Source organism: Metopolophium dirhodum, chromosome 1 (genome assembly GCF_019925205.1).
Source record: "Metopolophium dirhodum isolate CAU chromosome 1, ASM1992520v1, whole genome shotgun sequence".
NCBI lineage: Eukaryota > Metazoa > Arthropoda > Insecta > Hemiptera > Aphididae > Metopolophium > Metopolophium dirhodum.
This window is the reverse complement of record NC_083560.1, coordinates 147652364-147670178: the sequence shown is the minus strand read 5'-3', so window position 1 is coordinate 147670178 and position 17815 is coordinate 147652364. Positions and strand designations below refer to the sequence as shown.

The 17815-nt window shown below is 32.0% G+C and overlaps 3 protein-coding genes across 3 annotated transcripts; 2 read left to right on the top strand and 1 right to left on the bottom strand.

The window, feature by feature from the left end:
* The first annotated feature begins 872 nt into the window (after window positions 1-872).
* Window positions 873-2021, top strand: LOC132933277 (uncharacterized). The gene has a single exon (XM_060999589.1). The coding sequence runs from the start codon at window positions 873-875 to the stop codon at window positions 2019-2021; it is 1149 nt and encodes a 382-aa protein (XP_060855572.1).
* Window positions 2022-8342: 6321 nt separating this feature from the next.
* LOC132933276 (uncharacterized) lies at window positions 8343-14016 on the bottom strand. Its single transcript, XM_060999588.1, has 3 exons — window positions 13814-14016; window positions 8522-11807; window positions 8343-8417 (listed from the first exon to the last, which is right to left on the bottom strand). The coding sequence occupies exons 2-3, from the start codon at window positions 11798-11800 to the stop codon at window positions 8343-8345; spliced, it is 3354 nt and encodes a 1117-aa protein (XP_060855571.1). The 5' UTR covers window positions 11801-11807; window positions 13814-14016.
* Window positions 14017-14339: 323 nt separating this feature from the next.
* On the top strand, window positions 14340-15557 carry LOC132936637 (uncharacterized). The gene is made up of 4 exons (XM_061003396.1): window positions 14340-14614; window positions 14845-14964; window positions 15061-15263; window positions 15375-15557. The coding sequence occupies exons 1-4, from the start codon at window positions 14576-14578 to the stop codon at window positions 15529-15531; spliced, it is 519 nt and encodes a 172-aa protein (XP_060859379.1). The 5' UTR covers window positions 14340-14575; the 3' UTR covers window positions 15532-15557.
* The last annotated feature ends 2258 nt before the right edge of the window (window positions 15558-17815 follow it).

Here is a 17815-nt window from a genome sequence, read left to right as displayed (position 1 = left end):
AATATTAAACCTAATTATCTGACTTTTATCTTTTAACTTTAAAATAATATGCACTGTCAGTTTTATGACTATCATTTTATATTATTAGTTTGTGCTTAAAAAACTGAGTACAATTATAAATAGAAAACGCAACAAAAACAGTTTTTTTCAGAATTAATAGTACATTTTACTTAGTTTTTACTTTTTTAAATTAAAGTTCTGAATGAATCTATTAAATTCTATTACTTTTTAAATTATTTTAATAAGCTTTATTTATATTTTGACAAATCCTGCAGCGTTCTCCTATTTTTTTTTTGAAAGACTGAAGGATAATTATATTATTGTTCGCATCTCCGATAATAAGTGTCGTTCAAAGATTTATCAGTGATTAGAATGTTAAATAGACAGGCCAGGAATTCTATTCAGGACATAATTTAATCATAATAGATCAGGTATTGCTATTCGAGCTAGGGGACCTATGTATACATAAAATATTAGATAAAGTTAAATTAACAATATTAAATTCAAACCATATTCATTATAAATTATATTCATCTTGTAGTGATAGTATGACAATAAGTCGTGTTATGATTTGTATGTAGTGTACTATATAATTTATCAATAATCAAACATAATATAGTCACATTAATTCGGTGCTTAATTTCATGATTTGTTTGGACTTCATAACAGACATCACTTACAAATATACACTATAAATCCTTGGAATACAAAGAGATCAGAGTTAATATTTTAATAACCTTTCTTTTGCGGTTATGTACTTGCTATACTCCATCCTCTAACCCCCAGCTACTACAAATCGTTGATTTAGCAATTCACTTTAAATAATATATACCATTCGTTACATTTCACAAGGGTCGTGTCACTCGGATCCGATGTTGTATCCGCTGTTTTTCCCGTACGGCGAGGCCGGTTGGCATAACGGGATGTTGCAAGCGGGCAACCGACGAAACAATGTCCGCAATCGCAACAGTATCAGAGAGTTTGCGTGCTACCGTTTGGCTGTTAGATATCAGGGAAATAACGACCAAAGACATGAACTGTTTAGTTTGTTACATCAGGGTCGGTTCTTGTTGCAGATGTATGTGTGCGACCAGTATGTTCGAATGGAGTCGAATAATCTGAACTACATACGTTTGCACCAGAGGGATCTCCTCGCCGAAGCGTATCAAGGGCTCATGGACCATGTGAACCAACAGCTCCACATCGATCCCATGGCGGTCGGGCGTAGGATCATATTGCCGTCGACGTTCACGGGTAGCGACCGATTCAACAAGATGAATTATCAAGACGCCATCACCGTAGTGCGTACCAAAGGGAAACCCGACCTGTTCATAACGTTTACGTGCAACCCCAGGTGGCCAGAGATCACTGAAAACCTGGCTGCCCACAGCACGGCAAGCGACAGGCCGGACCTGGTGGCCAGAGTGTTCAACAGGAAGCTACAGGAGCTAATAGGTGACATAACTGTAAATCGTGTGTTTGGTAATGTCGGCGCTTACGTGTACACTATCGAGTTTCAGAAACGTGGTCTGCCCCATGCGCATATACTGATAATCCTGGCGGAGGACTGTAAGTTCCGTACGGCCGAGGACGTGGACGACGTGGTTTGCGCCTTCTTGCCGGACCCCGCAATCGACAGGCGCTTACACGACTGCGTCAAGTCTCACATGATCCACGGGCCGTGTGGAACAGTCAATCCACAGTGTCCGTGCATGGTGGACAACAAATGCTCCAAAGATTTCCCGAAAGCGTACGCAGAGGAGACTGTGTACGTTGCGGACGGCGGATATCCAAAGTACCGCCGACCGGATGACGGCCGGGTGGTACTTGTGAGAGGTCGTGAGGTTGGTAACAAGTGTGTAGTGCCGTACAACCCTTACCTTCTGGCCAAGTATGACGCGCACATCAACGTCGAGATATGCACGTCCATAAAGAGTGTCATGTATATCTACAAGTATATATACAAGGGACACGACCGTGTGACGTTGGAAGTTCAGGACCAGGATGAGATTGCCAAGTGAGTCTTAACTTAATTTTATAATTTACATATTTCTAAATTTAGGTATAATCATTATAATAGTATATTGTATGTTTATTTAGTGTGTTTACTACTTTATATGTTCAGGAATTTTAAATATTAAATTGGACAATTTTTAAAATTCACATAAAAATCTTAAATTTAGAAATTCTGTTACTTAATTACATTTGTTTTTATTCCATTGTATTACTCTTGTTTTGTTTTTAATTTTAAATATGTACACGTTTTAGTTTGAAATAATAAAATTACTTTGGTTTGACATTGGCTAAAAACTAAAATTTTAATGATTAAAGAACTTTACTTTTTTATGAAAACATTTCTACATTTTAATAAGAATATTCAGTTGAGCAAAACTTTAGGAACTTCTACATTTATAAACTATTATTATTATACAGTAATAAACATCAATTGAATAAATAGTTAACTAATAAATCATTTATTAATTTTTAATAATTCCCACCAATAGTGTAATTTTTATAATTTTAATCCTTTTTTTCATGTGTCTTCATTCAAGCTGTGTATAATAAACATTCTATTGCATACAGTATTAAACATAAATTAAATAAATAGTTAATTAATAAATGATTTAATAGTGTCTTAAGATTTTTATAATATTATATATTAATTAATATGTAGGGTGTACCTTATATTATGTACTTCTACAGAGAGTTCTATAGGTGGTCTACATTATTATTGATAGATTTTTATTATAGGTATTACATTGAAAATTATTACCATTCCATCATTATTAGCATATAACAATATTTTATGCATGTGTCATTTTTAGCAGTGTGTCCAGTGTGTATGAATTATTTTACTCACTATTTTTTAGGTTTTTAGGGTAGTTGTAATCGTTTACCGATAACTTTTAGTTTTTTTACTATTGTATACTAGCTATATTATTTAATGTGTGTTCTTTAGGTATTATTATTATTATTACATTAAATTTGATATTTTATGCTTTTCCATTCAAGTTGTTTATACACATTACATTGCATACAGAACTAAACATCAATGACATTAAGTACACCAATTAACTAACATACCTAATAGATATAAATTTTGGTTTATAACCTGATCTAAGTTTAACCGTGATCACATAATATACTGTCTAAAATTGTAAACTTCAACACCTCGGCAATGTGAAACACGCTTTTATGGATTGTTATTTTCGTTGGCATAAATTAACATTCCTACAGCTTTGCCATTCTTAAATAATATTATACAGTTATAATGTATTCCACCTGATACAAATTTTAAAATATAATATAATATAATAATAATAATAATAATAATTTAAATTTTGAATATTTTATGTGTACACTGTTATCACCTTGATCACCTAATATACTACTAATATACTAATACCAACTCTGTAAATTATAGATTAAATTGTATACTTATATAAATTAATTCATAACATTCACTAGACGTCCACTATGATTATATTTAGCTACTCGAGTTGACATTAACAATTTGATTTCACGACATTTATTTATTAAAACATCATAATATATCGTTCAACGGTTGTAGGGATTCTTCGTCACATGCACATTGTAATGCAATGCTTTGTGTCTACAGAACAAAAAATAAATTACATTTACTTGAATTATATAATAATAATAATAATACCAATCACAACACCAGACGGTATCATCTATAGAGCCATTGTTAGTTATCTTTTCAATATTAACCTAAAGTTGTATCTTATAGATTCACGTTTATTTATGTATATCAAATTATATTGGTGGTTTTAGTGTGTTTTCAGAGGTACCACCCCATATAGTTATCCCATATTGTAAAATAGATTGATATAGTGTCAAGTAATAATAGTTTGTAAGCACATATTAATATGTTCCATCTCAATTCTTATCATTAATCCAACATCCTTATCAGCAATCCAAAATCCTTATCACTTATCCAATTTTCTTATCAATATCCACCGTTCTTATCATATCACCCATACACCGCGTCGGCTTCGGTTGACGACCAGACCACAAGACCACTGCGGCTTCCGACATCGAAAACACTCATAACCAACACGAGACCCCCAGACCCCCCGTGGTTGGTGAGGAGTGTTGTCGATGTCGGATGCCGCAGTGGTCTTGTGGTCTGGTCGTCAACCGAAGCCGACGCGGTGTATGGGTGATACAGAGGTCTATTGATAGGGATCTGTGAAAAAATTAAGTGATAAGGATTTTAGATTTTGATAAGAAAAGTGGATTTATGATAAGGATGGTGGATCAGTGATAAGGATTTTGGATTTCTGATAAGGATTCTGGGTTAATGATAAGAATAGTGGATTGTGAATGGTGGACAATGTGCGACAACTGGGTAACTTCGTCAGGTATGCAATCCGACTGCGTCGAATCGCGGACAGCGTTCATTACTGTCACCGAGAACGGAAAAATTAATTACTTGAAAAAAAATTCAAAACATTTCGGGCTTCTATGCAAATCATATAGCAATCGTCTTTTAAGGGTGTCTAGCAGGTCAGTCACCTCAGTGGTCCGAGTAGGCAATCCGACTTCGTCGGATAGCAGACAATATGCGTCGGCCGGTCGTCAGGTATGCAATCCGACTGCGTCGAATCGTGGACAGCGTTCATTACTGTCGCCGAAAACGCGAAATTAGGTAATAAGTTTCATGAAAAAAATTGTAACATTTCGGGCGTCCATGCAAGTCATATAGCCGTCGTATATTTTTGAGTGTCTAGGTGGTCAGTCACCTCAAATGACGTTCACCGTAATAATAAGGGTAGGGTGTCTAGCAGGTCAGTCACCTCAGTGGTGTGGGTAGGCAATCCGACTTCGTCGGATAGCAGACAATATGCGACGGCCGGGTCACGTCGTCAGGTATGCAATCCGACTGCGTCGAATCGCGGACAGCGTCCATTACTGTCACCGAAAACGCGAAATTAGGTAATAAGTTTCGTGAAAAAAATTCAAAACATTTCGGGCTTCTATGCAAATCATATAGCAATCGTCTTTTAAGGGTGTCTAGCAGGTCAGTCACCTCAGTGGTGTGGGTAGGCAATCTGACTTCGTCAGATTGCAGACAATATGCGTCGGCCGGGTCACGTCATCAGGTATGCAATCCGACTGCGTCGAATAGCGGACAGCGTTCATAACTGTCGCCAAAAATGCAAAATTAAGTAATAAATTACGTGAAAAAAAATTATGCAAAATTCAAAACATTTCGGGCTTCTATGCAAATCATATAGCAATCGTCTTTTAAGGGTGTCTAGCAGGTCAGTCACCTCAGTGGTCCGAGTAGGCAATCGTCGGATAGCGGACAATGTGCGACGGCTGGGTAACTTCGTCAGGTATGCAATCCGACTGCGTCGAATCGCGGACAACGTTCATTACTGTCACCGAAAACGGAAAAATTAATTACGTGAAAAAAATTCAAAACATTTCGGGCTTCTATGGAAATCATATAGCAATCGTCTTTTAAGGGTGTCTAGCAGGTCAGTCACCTCAGTGGTCCGAGTAGGCAATCCGACTTCGTCGGATAGCGGACAATGTGCGACGGCTGGGTAACTTCGTCAGGTATGCAATCCGACTGCGTCGAATCGCGGACAACGTTCATAACTGTCACCGAAAACGGAAAAATTAATTACGTGAAAAAAAATTCAAAACATTTCGGGCTTCTATGCAAATCATATAGCAATTGTCTTTTAAGGGTGTCTAGCAGGTCAGTCACCTCGGTGGTCCGAGTAGGCAATCCGACTTCGTCGGATAGCGGACAATGTGCGACGGCTGGGTAACTTCGTCAGGTATGCAATCCGACTGCGTCGAATCGCGGACAACGTTCATTACTGTCACCAAAAACGGAAAAATTAATTACGTGAAAAAAAATTCAAAACATTTCGGGCTTCTATGCAAATTATATAGCAATCGTCTTTTAAGGGTGTCTAGCAGGTCAGTCACCTCAGTGGTCCGAGTAGGCAATCCGACTTCGTCGGATAGCGGACAATGTGCGACGGCTGGGTAACTTCGTCAAGTATGCAATCCGACTGCGTCGAATCGCGGACAACGTTCATAACTGTTCATAACTCCCCGGGTCATCCGCACCGACGCCTTACCTACCTACCTACCTACAGAGTTGAAAACTGGCGTCGAATCTATGACTCTTAAGCCGTTTCGCCGTCCCGGCGAATCGCGAACGCGGTCCCGGCGTCCGCGGAGGGCTTTTGAGCCGGCGATCTCACCGCATCGGGCAGCGGACGACCGGCTCCGCCACCCTCGGACGTCGAAAACGCGAAAAAATCGGACCCTCCGACGCACGTATTTATGCCTGTATATAGTAATACCTACTCGACGTCGGCGATATCGGCACTCCACTCTCGGCGTCGTCCCGGACGAAGTCCGGCCGCCCGCGGCCTAGAAATTCAGCGGGGAACGCGAATATCACGTCGGCGGGGAGGTGAGACTTTCGAGAGAGCGGTGAGACGCGACTTTAGTCGAAAAACTCGGAAAACTCGGTAAGACGGCGACGACGCCGCGCTTTTCGCTATCGTTCTCTACGCCGCGGCGCTCTAAGATATTCAAGTACGGCCGCGCGCGGCCTATAAATTTAACGGGGAACGCGAATAAGTCGCGAACGGGAGGTGAGACGTTTCCAAAACAGTTAAAACTCGACTTTTCGAAAAAATTATCGAAAAACGCAGGCGACGGTTAGGTTAGGTTAGGTTAGGCGACGGAAAAACAGTTTAATGAAGAAATAGATAAAATTAATGAGAATACAACTCCACGAATTAACTTAAAATCATTTAACAATACTTTACCTTCTAGTCCTTTTGGCTTATTAAACGCTAAACGTAGAAAAATAACACAAGAAAATGATCCATTTGATTTTAATCAATCAGCAAGCAGTTTTTCACCTTCAGATCGTATGTCTACAGATATGATTAATTTTACTTCATCACCTGATCCTAAGACAGGTAGTGGTTTATATAAAGATGTCTTACCTCAAACCCAATTAGTTTATTATGACGATCCGAATGAGCTAGTAACTAGATTAAATCTTTTGACATCATCGCAAAGTGTTGGTAATACTGGTGTTAATAACGAAATCATATCTATTTTAGAAGAACTGCGTGAGAGAAATATTATAGCATAATGACGACCTTAGAGGGTATAGCTAATGAGCTACATCGACCAGCGAGAAAAATATTTCCTAGACGTAGTGTGGTTACACGGTTTATTGACGACCTATGGCAAGCTGATTTAATGGATATGCAATCTCATTCTAAAAAAAATTACGGTTTTAAATTTATATTAGTTGTTATAGATACATATAGCAAATATGTATTTGTGGAACCGCTGAAAAATAAATCAGCAAAAGAATGTACAAAAGGAATGGTTAATATATTGAAAAAAGCTAATCCGAAATTTTTACAGACAGATAATGGTACAGAATTTTATAATACTCAATTTCAAGATTTAATGAAAAAATATAAAATTAAACATTACAGTTCATACAGTGTTATTAAATGTTCAATCGCAGAACGTGTGATACAAACACTTAAAAATAATATATATAAACATTTCACTGCAACAGGTACATGGAATTGGTATAATACAATATCAAAAATTATAAATAACTATAATAATACAAAACATAGAACAATCAAATGCACACCTAATGAAGCTCGAATGGATACAAACAGAATTAAATTTTGTACATATAAAAATTTACAAACATTGTATAAACCAAAATTTAAAGTTAGCGATAAAGTACGAATATCTAAGTATAAACATATATTTAGTAAAGGATATACCCCGAATTGGACAACGGAAATATTTACAGTTTCAAAAGTTTTACAGACAAATCCAGTAACTTATCAACTAAAGGATGAATCAAACAATATAATCTTAGGTGGTTTTTATGAACAGGAAATTAAATTAACTAATTTTCCAAACACCTTTCTTATTGAACGTATTGTGAAAAAAGTTGGGAATAAAATGTTTGTTAAATGGTTGGGTTTTGATTCAAGTCAAAATTCGTGGATAACATCATCAGATATTTTTAAATAATAATTTTTTATGTATAACATGTAATACTTTTATAATAAATGCCAGAAAAAAGTTGAAATAATTATTTGTTTTCAGTTTGTAATTTTTTTAAAAACAAAAAAAAAAAAAAAATTTACTTCACTACCGTTTGATAGCGCTTTCTGTTTATACCGATTGGAGATTTATCAAGTCTTTTTTTTCTTTAATTATATAATTTATCTAGTTTGTAGTGACCATAAGCCAAAGTATTTATCCCGTCGTCATTTATATAACGTTTATCGTCATTAGCGCTTAGAACAAGTTTGTTCATTGTTTTCGATTGAACAACATGTTTGTTTGATTGGATAAAATTCATGACCCTGTGAGTTAATTTATCTTTAACAGATAAATGGTTTATAAAAGCGTGTAGTATATCCTTATAATTTTCGAATTGCATATGTTTTTTAATAATATATTTCTTTACGCCTTTTGCTTTTTTTTCCTCAGTACCGTCTACAGTTTTGTACGCATATAATTTCGGTCTTAATGAAACGAATTCTTTAAGTATAATTCCTTTCAATTCATCCTTGAAAAAGCCTGGCTGACTTTTATGTAATTCGCTAAAACAATAATGGTCTTTGGGATAGTTAGATGTATCAAAATATGGTAATAAATCATTTTTTAAATCATTGAAAAAATTTGTAGTTTGAATAGCGTATATCAAGGAATCAGTATCCGAATATAAAGAACTAATTTTAGTACCATACCTTTTCTTCATGACATTATAGTGAAAATCGTACATAAATGTTTTCGAAACGTCTAAAATTGCAAATCCCACATAAATTGCCTTATCGAATTTAATAGTTTCCTTATGTTGGTGAATAGCCATGAGATTTTTAGAGTATATAGTTCTGTCTTTAAAACTAGTTTTTGTCATTAGTTTATTCGCTTTTTTTTCTGATGAAACCAGTTTTATAGAAGTTCTTGCTCGGACATTCTCCATACATTTACCAAAAACGCTATTAATTAACAACTTCCAGAAATTTTTTTCAAACTCATTTTTTGCTTCTGCTCTCATTTTTGTACAGAACTCAATGTATGATGCCATCCATTTTTTTTGTGAAAAGCGGATAGCTCGATGAATTTTTACTAATTTAAGACCGTGAGAAATCGCTTGTTTTAAATTTTTGTAATGTACAATATAGTTTTTTTTCGGTGATAGAGTAGTTAACAATTTCTCAACTTTCGAATTCGGTGGGCATTTGTTAAACGGTAAAAACGGAAAATCATTATGGGTTTTATGTAAATGTTTAGGGTACTCGATATCAACTTCTAATATATATCCTACTTCAGAATCTTCAGAAATTTTAGTTACATCTATGTCGAGATCATCAACCCATTCAAAATCTTTAAAAGGTAGTTCTGTCAACATAGACTTTCCATATAAATTTACACAGTCGAGATATGTAATCCAAGTAATCGGTTCATTCGAATTATAGTCCAATCCTTCAATATTTGGTATGTTTGCTTTAGCATATCTTTTAGTTGATTGACAAATACCGCCTCGGATTGATTTTTCGAAGTAGAGTAACATATTATAATCCTTTAACCTCTCTAATTTAACCTTTGTATACTTAAGCATACAATCAAAAGCAAATCCAGGGGCAGTCATATAATGAGCAGGATCTATTCTGAGAGTAGATAAACATATGTCTCTAAAATTTTCGAACACGTCAGCTAGTATGGTAACATCAGTTTTTAAATAAAGATCGCTATATTCACCCAAAGTCTTTACGTCAAATGTATTCCATACATTTTTTGCATGTCTATAATCTTCATCACTAATTTGTTCATCTGTTAACGAGTTATAAAATTCAAGCTTTGATGGTAAAAAAGCATTGTCTAATTTACTCCAACTATCGACATATTCGTAAGGGAAGACTCCTTTCCGTGTAACTAAATCTAATGATTTGATTGAAAATATTTTTAGGGTTTCTCTAAACCTCAACTTATCTTCAGATAAATTGGCTGCAAGTTTACTTAGCGACTCACTCATAAAACGGAATGTATCGACAAATTTAATACTAAATCTAGGTGCGATTTCCTTGCTAAAGGATATATATTTTTCCGATGAATTAGGAATAATATGAATATCTTTATCATCGCAACCTAGTTCCCGAATTATGAAGTGACTATCATAAGATAAATTATGAAAGAATATTGGAACGAACGATGGACTAGTTATTTCGAAATTACATTGAAGACAGAGACATTGCCTATATTTGCCAGTAAAATGACAGTGATCTCGAACTTTAACCAAATTATTGTTTTTAAAATGTTTTGAACATTTTTGACAGAACTTGGTTCTTTGAAAACGTTGTTCCTCTTTATCAGTTAATTTGTCCATCGGTGTATTAATTTGATAAATTTTATTAATTTCATTTCCAATATCGATCATATTTTTCATAAATTTTTTTGCAGCTTTCTTACCTCTATAAATAATTACTTTCGTCGGAATTTCAAACTGTTTTACCAGCTCTTTCGATATAATACTATAGTCAACTTTTACATAAAACCCATAGCTCATAATTTCATGTAAATGTGTAACATGAGTTTTCTGATTTTTTTGTTTTTTACGTCTATTAATGAATTTATTAGGTTGTTTAGGAGTTAATATACATTCAAAATCTGCATAAATGACAAATGGAATCCTCTGCGTTTTTTTATAACCTTTGAAATAGATGAAATCATCATCCCCCTCTTCAAACATTATAGGCCTCCCCAACGGATTCTTTCCACAATTGCGTCGATGTTCATTTAATCCTTCTACACCCCAAAGCTTACTTTTGCACGGTTGAGTACCAAAAGTTGTGAAACATCTCTTACAAATAATTAGCTTCGAACAATTTTTCGTTTTCTGACTTCTGATTAATCTTGAAAAATTATGAATATAACAATAATGCGATGTTTCATCATTATTATACAAAAATAGGTCAAAATGATCATTTCTTTCGGTATTACATACATACAAGGGAAAAATAGTTTTTTTGTCATTCAAACTATAAATATTTATTGAAATATTGTTTATACGTTCAAATTTAGGTATCTGACTGATTGGTGTTGGAAAATCAACACATTTAAAATTTAAACTACTTTTTAACTCTAACATCTTAAAATATTTTTCATGAAAATTAGTTTTATTAGAGCGATTATCAAACTTGGATAATAATGCATATTTAAAACATTTATTATCACTATTTTTCACATTAATAATCGCTCTTTTATCTTTAATATGCTTAGGTAAATCAATATATGTTCCTCCTTTAAGAGGATTCACTATATTGATTCTCAACTGTAATGTTTCTATTACCTTAAGCGTCCATCCAGAACCTTTCTGTGTAAAATCTGTCTCTTCCCGCAACAATTTATTGAACATATCGTTTAGTATTTTTTTAAAATTAGATGAATTACATGCAAGAACATTAAAAGTTTTGAATGCAATATCCTGTACTTCTTGTGTAATAATTCTTTCGTAAACACTATCCACGACTAAATTAAATTTTATAGATGTATTTTTACACGATTCTTTTAACTTAAAAATTAATTTCTCTGAAATATAGTTAAAAAAAAGCGTGTAATCTATAAAATCCAATGTATTTTTTATGATAAAAGTTTTCGAGCATTTTTTAAATCGTTCAATTTCGAATAATTCTTTATCAGTAGAAATTGTCCGCTGGCATTTTCTCACCGTTTGTCTTTTCATGATGAAACTGTAATAGAATATATAAAAAAAAAAAAATATAATAATGTAGAAAGATCATTTTATTTAAAATATCATTCAAATAAATTAATACATTTAGAATATATTTACAAAACATAAAAAATAAAAAAAGCTGTTTTGAGGTGAAAAAATAATGAATGAAAACAAGAAAATTATGAATTACTATTAACCATTGTTCATATAATTGTACTGTGCATATAATATAGATAATTCTTTTCGAATATTTTTTTCACGTTTCTTATCTGTATGTAGCAAATGTAAATAATCATTTGCAATCTTTTTTTTTTCATTCATTATTTTTTTTTGTTTTAAACCCGCTTTTTTTATTTTTATATCAATAATTTTAATTTTTTTTTTAAATTCTACTGCTGCCTCATCCATTGCTTGATCAATTTGCTCGGCCTTTCGGATAACATCGTTAATTTCATCCATAATAAATGATTTTGATTCCATTTTTTATTTTTTATTTTTTTATTCTGAAAATGTCATAGTTTTTTTTTATACACTAACTGATAGTAATAAAAAAAATAAAATAGTGTATATTAATTAGTGAATAATACTTATAATAATAGACTAGCTTATGTATTCACACATATGTATAAATATTATCAACAAATTAAAATAAATTATGGTTATACATCATCTATAAACATTAGTTTGTGATTATTATGTTAAGTTTACTTCAATTAATAAATAAAACATTTTTTTTGTATGGTTGGTATATTTAGCTTATTTACAATTAAATAATTGAACAAAAAACTTTTAATTTAGAATGTTTATTTATTTACATGTGTCTATCATCAAATTATTTTTTAAACATAAACATAATAAATACAATACTTTATATTAAAAAAATATAATCTTATTTTGTTTTTAACAGATTGTACCCAATTCCTGTAACTGATAATTAAGATTTTGTATCTGCATATTAAAATTATTTATACATTGCCAATAGTCGGTACATCTAGAACGATAAAATATAAGGATCTTTTCTTTCTCTTCTTTAAAAAAAAGCAATTTTTCTTTTAATACACATGTATGTATATAATATTCGTTAATATAAGTTACATTGAGAGAAGGAGAAGGACTTATTCTAGTTAAAAACAATTGATATTTTATATTTTTAATATTTTTTTTATTCTGTTTAAGTCTCCATCTTCTCATGAAATGGTCTTTTTCATCCGTTTCTGTATAACTTTCAATCATTTGTTTATAATAGTCTATTTCGTTTAAAATATCATTGTGAGAATTCATTATTTAAAATGGTTAAAAAAATGTTAGAACTAATATATATAAAGAAATATGTTAAAAAAAAAAAAATCTGATAATTAGAAACTGGTTCCTATATCAACTAGCATTGGATATAATTTAAAGTTAGCTGATAATCAAGTTTTATATCATGTTATTCAATAAATATAATCATTTACATACTGTATACGGAATACAAACTTGTTTTTAAACGTATCCCTACTTTTTAGCATTTTTTAATCATTAAATATACATTATGGTAGTTAAAATGACTATAATATATCAGTCAGCATAGTGAATAATTTAATGTAAGCTAATATGTCTATATTTTATATATTATAATAATCAAGTTTTTATATTATGTTATTCATATAATTATAATCATATACATACTGTATACACTTGTTTTTTTTCAACTTATTTCAACTTTCTAACATTTTTTTAACCATTTAATATACAACATGATAAACATAGATATTTTAATTAATCAACCTTTTAAATTTAAAAAAAAAAATTAATTATAAAAACCTTGTACATTTAATATTAAAATTACTAATAAAACTATTGAATATCGGTTCATTATAACCACTTATAACCACTTCCCTAAACGCTTATGTTATGTTATGTTTTTTGCTATCGTGTATTATTTTTCGTTTAAAAACTAGTAAAGATGTGGAGTTTTAGATTCGATAAGATGATTTTTTTTTTTTTTTAAATATATAAATAATGAAATAAATAGGTACTTACATTAAAGTATTTTCTAATGTTTAGAGACGAATGACTGTTGATGATGCCGGTGTTGGACTGGTAAACTATGTAGGTTTGAAGTATTTTCCAATGTTGAGTGATGAACCCTTATTGATGATGTCGATGCTGGACTGGTAAACTTGGTAGGATTGAAGTATTTTCAATATTCGATGGTGAATGACTGCCGCTTGTTGTTGCTGGTAGAGAACGATATCAGACTATCAAATGCTGCGTTATATAGTCGAGAATCATCTCCTACTTTCCTAGTTATCGTTTAAAACTTACATTCTATTCGAAGAAATCGTATGACCTGTTCATGTAATATTAATTTTAAAAACAACTAAGTTATTTTGTAGTAATAGTAATTATAATATATAATGTATGTATTGGTGTTGACCGTAGTCCGGAATATTCATTTAAAAATAGCTAGGTCAAATTTTAGGGCGTTGTCCGAATAAAAACTAGTATCGATAGGAGGTCGTATAAGACCGTTGGCGGAATAAAACTGGGCGTTGACCGAATAAAAACTAGTATCGATAGGAGGTCGTATAAGACCGTTGGCGGAATAAAACTGATATTAATAAGAGGACAAATTAAGGGCGTTGGCTGGTTTAATGAACATTGCTATGAATATTCCACATTTCAAAGTATCTATGGTAGTGGAAACATTACAGTATATAAGGCTAGCGTATTAACAGCAATATTACAGTCAACATTCAGCAACTAGAACTTCTTCATCATCTATAACAATTCAGCTTCAAGATGTCTTACAGAACTTCGATCATCGATTCCGGATCAGAGGTTAGTAATTGAATCACTTTAATAACTAAAGCAAATTGGAGGTCAGTCGTAAAACTACTCAACGCTATGGTTATAATAAATTCGTGGTTGATTATAACTTTATTTTAAACATAATATTAAAATTAAATAATAATTAGAGTGTGACTGTAACGTTGCTCAATATTGTTTTAGAGATCGGCTGTAAGCCACTCATACATTTATAGTTATTCACCTTAGTTTATGTTTTATAGAACGAATTTGAGTCCCTGGACACAAAAAAGCCTTCTACTTCAAAGCAGGTCAAAACATCGTTAAAAAGAGGGGCTGAAAAAACAGTAGACAAAAAAAACAAAAAAAAACAGATGAAAACAGTAAGATAAATAATAATTTATCATATTAATACTTTATCTAATATTCTAAGTTTATGAATTATGGCATGAATTTATTTATTTGTTTTTTTTTTTTAGAGTTCATCATACAGAGAAATTCTCGAAGAGAAATTGCGGGCGGAAGAATTTGATGAAGAGATTTTTAATTCTGTCACTTTTCGTCAGGGAGATGGTTTGGCTACCATCAAAAGCCAATTTAATCCAGACGAAAAGCCGACGGATTATTGGACGATAACACATTACAAGTGTGCGAATATACACAACGTCCCAACAAAGGAAAGGTAAAGACTAGACTTTGGTTTATTTTTTAATTAAAAAACTATTGCTAAATGAAAAAAATCATTAGTTTTTATTCACTGCCAAACTGATTGAATAATTAATTTATGTTGCAGGTGGCGACACTCTGAGGCATCTGTCAAGGTGACGACATCGGACAAGTCAAAAGATCAGACTCTCAATACAAGTTTAAACGAGACCATGCAGGTTATATTTGATGTAATTTTGAAAGACCCGGAACGTCGTACAATAAGAAATAAATTAGCCGCATGAAAAAAAAAAAAATGTAGTATAAAAATATTTTTATTTATTTAATAAAAAAAACAATACATAAATATAAATGAATTTGTATTATATCATACTATTAAGTCCTGTAAAATCATGTCAGACATTACATTAAAATGAAATTGTAAAATCTCATACAAAAATGAAGTGTCATCGTTTTGTAGATGAGAATAATAACTAAAATCATAGTTCTGTATATACTGGTTTGTGAATTCGTTTCTCTGGCAACTGATGGGCAAACCACGGACATCGTTTTTAATCAGTTCGTAAGCTGCATCGAATGTTGTTTGAAAACTCGGTAGACGTTTCTGTTTTTCTGCGATATAAAGGTCGACACAATGTTGAAGTTGTTTTAGTCTGCAGAAATCTATATGCGAGAGTGTAATATAATCATCATTTATATGCAAGGTTATTGAACTCTGCTTCACATTAATTGAATATGTAAAGTTCTCAGTAATTTTTACACGTCTACACCTGGTATGTAAGTTGTTAGTAATTGAAATGTAATTAGATTCAGACATGAGCGTACACCATTGCTCTAAATTTAATGTAATAATTTTTTTCGTTAACTTACACTCTAATAACACAATAATTGAAATTTGTTTGCTGATTAATAGTCCAACCGTAACACTCTTCTTACCAAATGGACGTATGTCAAATACCGATTTTGACACAATTACCGGTAGACCCATAACAAATTAAAGTTCTTTTCTTTTTAATAATTAAAAAACCTTTAAACTATAAACGTAATTATTTTTTTTAAAAATTTGATGTAATATAACCGATGAGGGATATACTTTGAACTGAAAGCGTTTTTACTTTGCAAGCGTATTATATACTAAACTTGATAGATAAAAAAAAAAAAAAAATGCAAAAAATGTGAACGTATAGCATAGTCGGCTACTGCATGTAGTAGAGGGGAGAATTACATATACTTACCTGTTACCTGAAAACATTTAAATTATTGCTACACGCGCTAACCCACTAGGCTATACGTTCACGAGATATTAAATCAAATATTAACACATATAAGTTGTTTTAAAAAATCAACATTTATTTTCATTTACTATAACATAATATAATAAAAAAACATGATTAACAAACGGTATCGTATGACCCAGTTTCACAATTACAAATATGTTCGGTTTTACAATATTTACTTAATATGTTTTGAACATATTGATTACCTTTCATTAATAACACATATAAACACCTTGGGCTGAATCTGCAATGTTCAATCCATGGATCGTCCAGCCTTTCCCAGTTATGAAGAATAAGTCCGCAACAAAAGCATTCTACAACATCATCCACTCCTGAATATTTTAAGCCACATTCAGACAATGTATATTTATTTTGAAAAGTATTTTTTGGGAATAATTTGAATGTTTTAAATCTTGATGAAAACGAAGAAAATTCTGGATGAACTGCAGCCGGATTATTTCGTATACGATAAACTAATGATTGAAAATCATTTGAACATTTTTGAAAGTTCATTTTTGAAAAAAATTTATAAATTGTAAAACAATTTAATGAAATTTTAAGAAAATAAAGTAAAATGAGACACAACTTGAGTAAACGGCGGATCATTGACGACTGAATATAAAAAACGATTAGCTTATAACTCAAAAGTATATAAATTAAAAAAAAATATAGACATTCATTAATTAGATAAATTACAGTGAAACCAACCTAAATGAAAAAAAAATGTGAATATATAGTAATATTTAGTAATTATAATTTCAGTTTTATAATAAGGCTTGTGTTCTGTATTTTAAATAATTATTCCATTTTAGTAATAAGGTTTGTTGAGAAAAAACCATTTAGCATGTACACTGTAAATATTTGGACAAAACTGACTTTGAGTGTGCAAACTCTTCATAATTTTTACACGGTAAAATTATTGTGTCCAAGGGGGACATCCTCCCTTGAACGGTGTGAAATTACCGTGTAAAAAGTGTACAAATTCTTCATAATTTTTACACGGTAAAATTATTGTGTCCAAGGGGGACATCCTCCCTTGAACGGTGTGAAATTACCGTGGTGACACAAAAAGTAGACTGTGAACATACAAATGTATACTACTTCAATTAATTCGAACGCTGGCTTAGTTTTAGTGTGCACCATATGCATTTCGTTAGACAAATTGAATATTTTATAATGCCACAAACATAATAATGCAGACCAATCAATTGTTCTTTTCAACTGTCTTATTCAATTTAGAATGAGCGTCTTCAATATAAGCCACAGCTGCACGGTTTATGTGAACCACGGG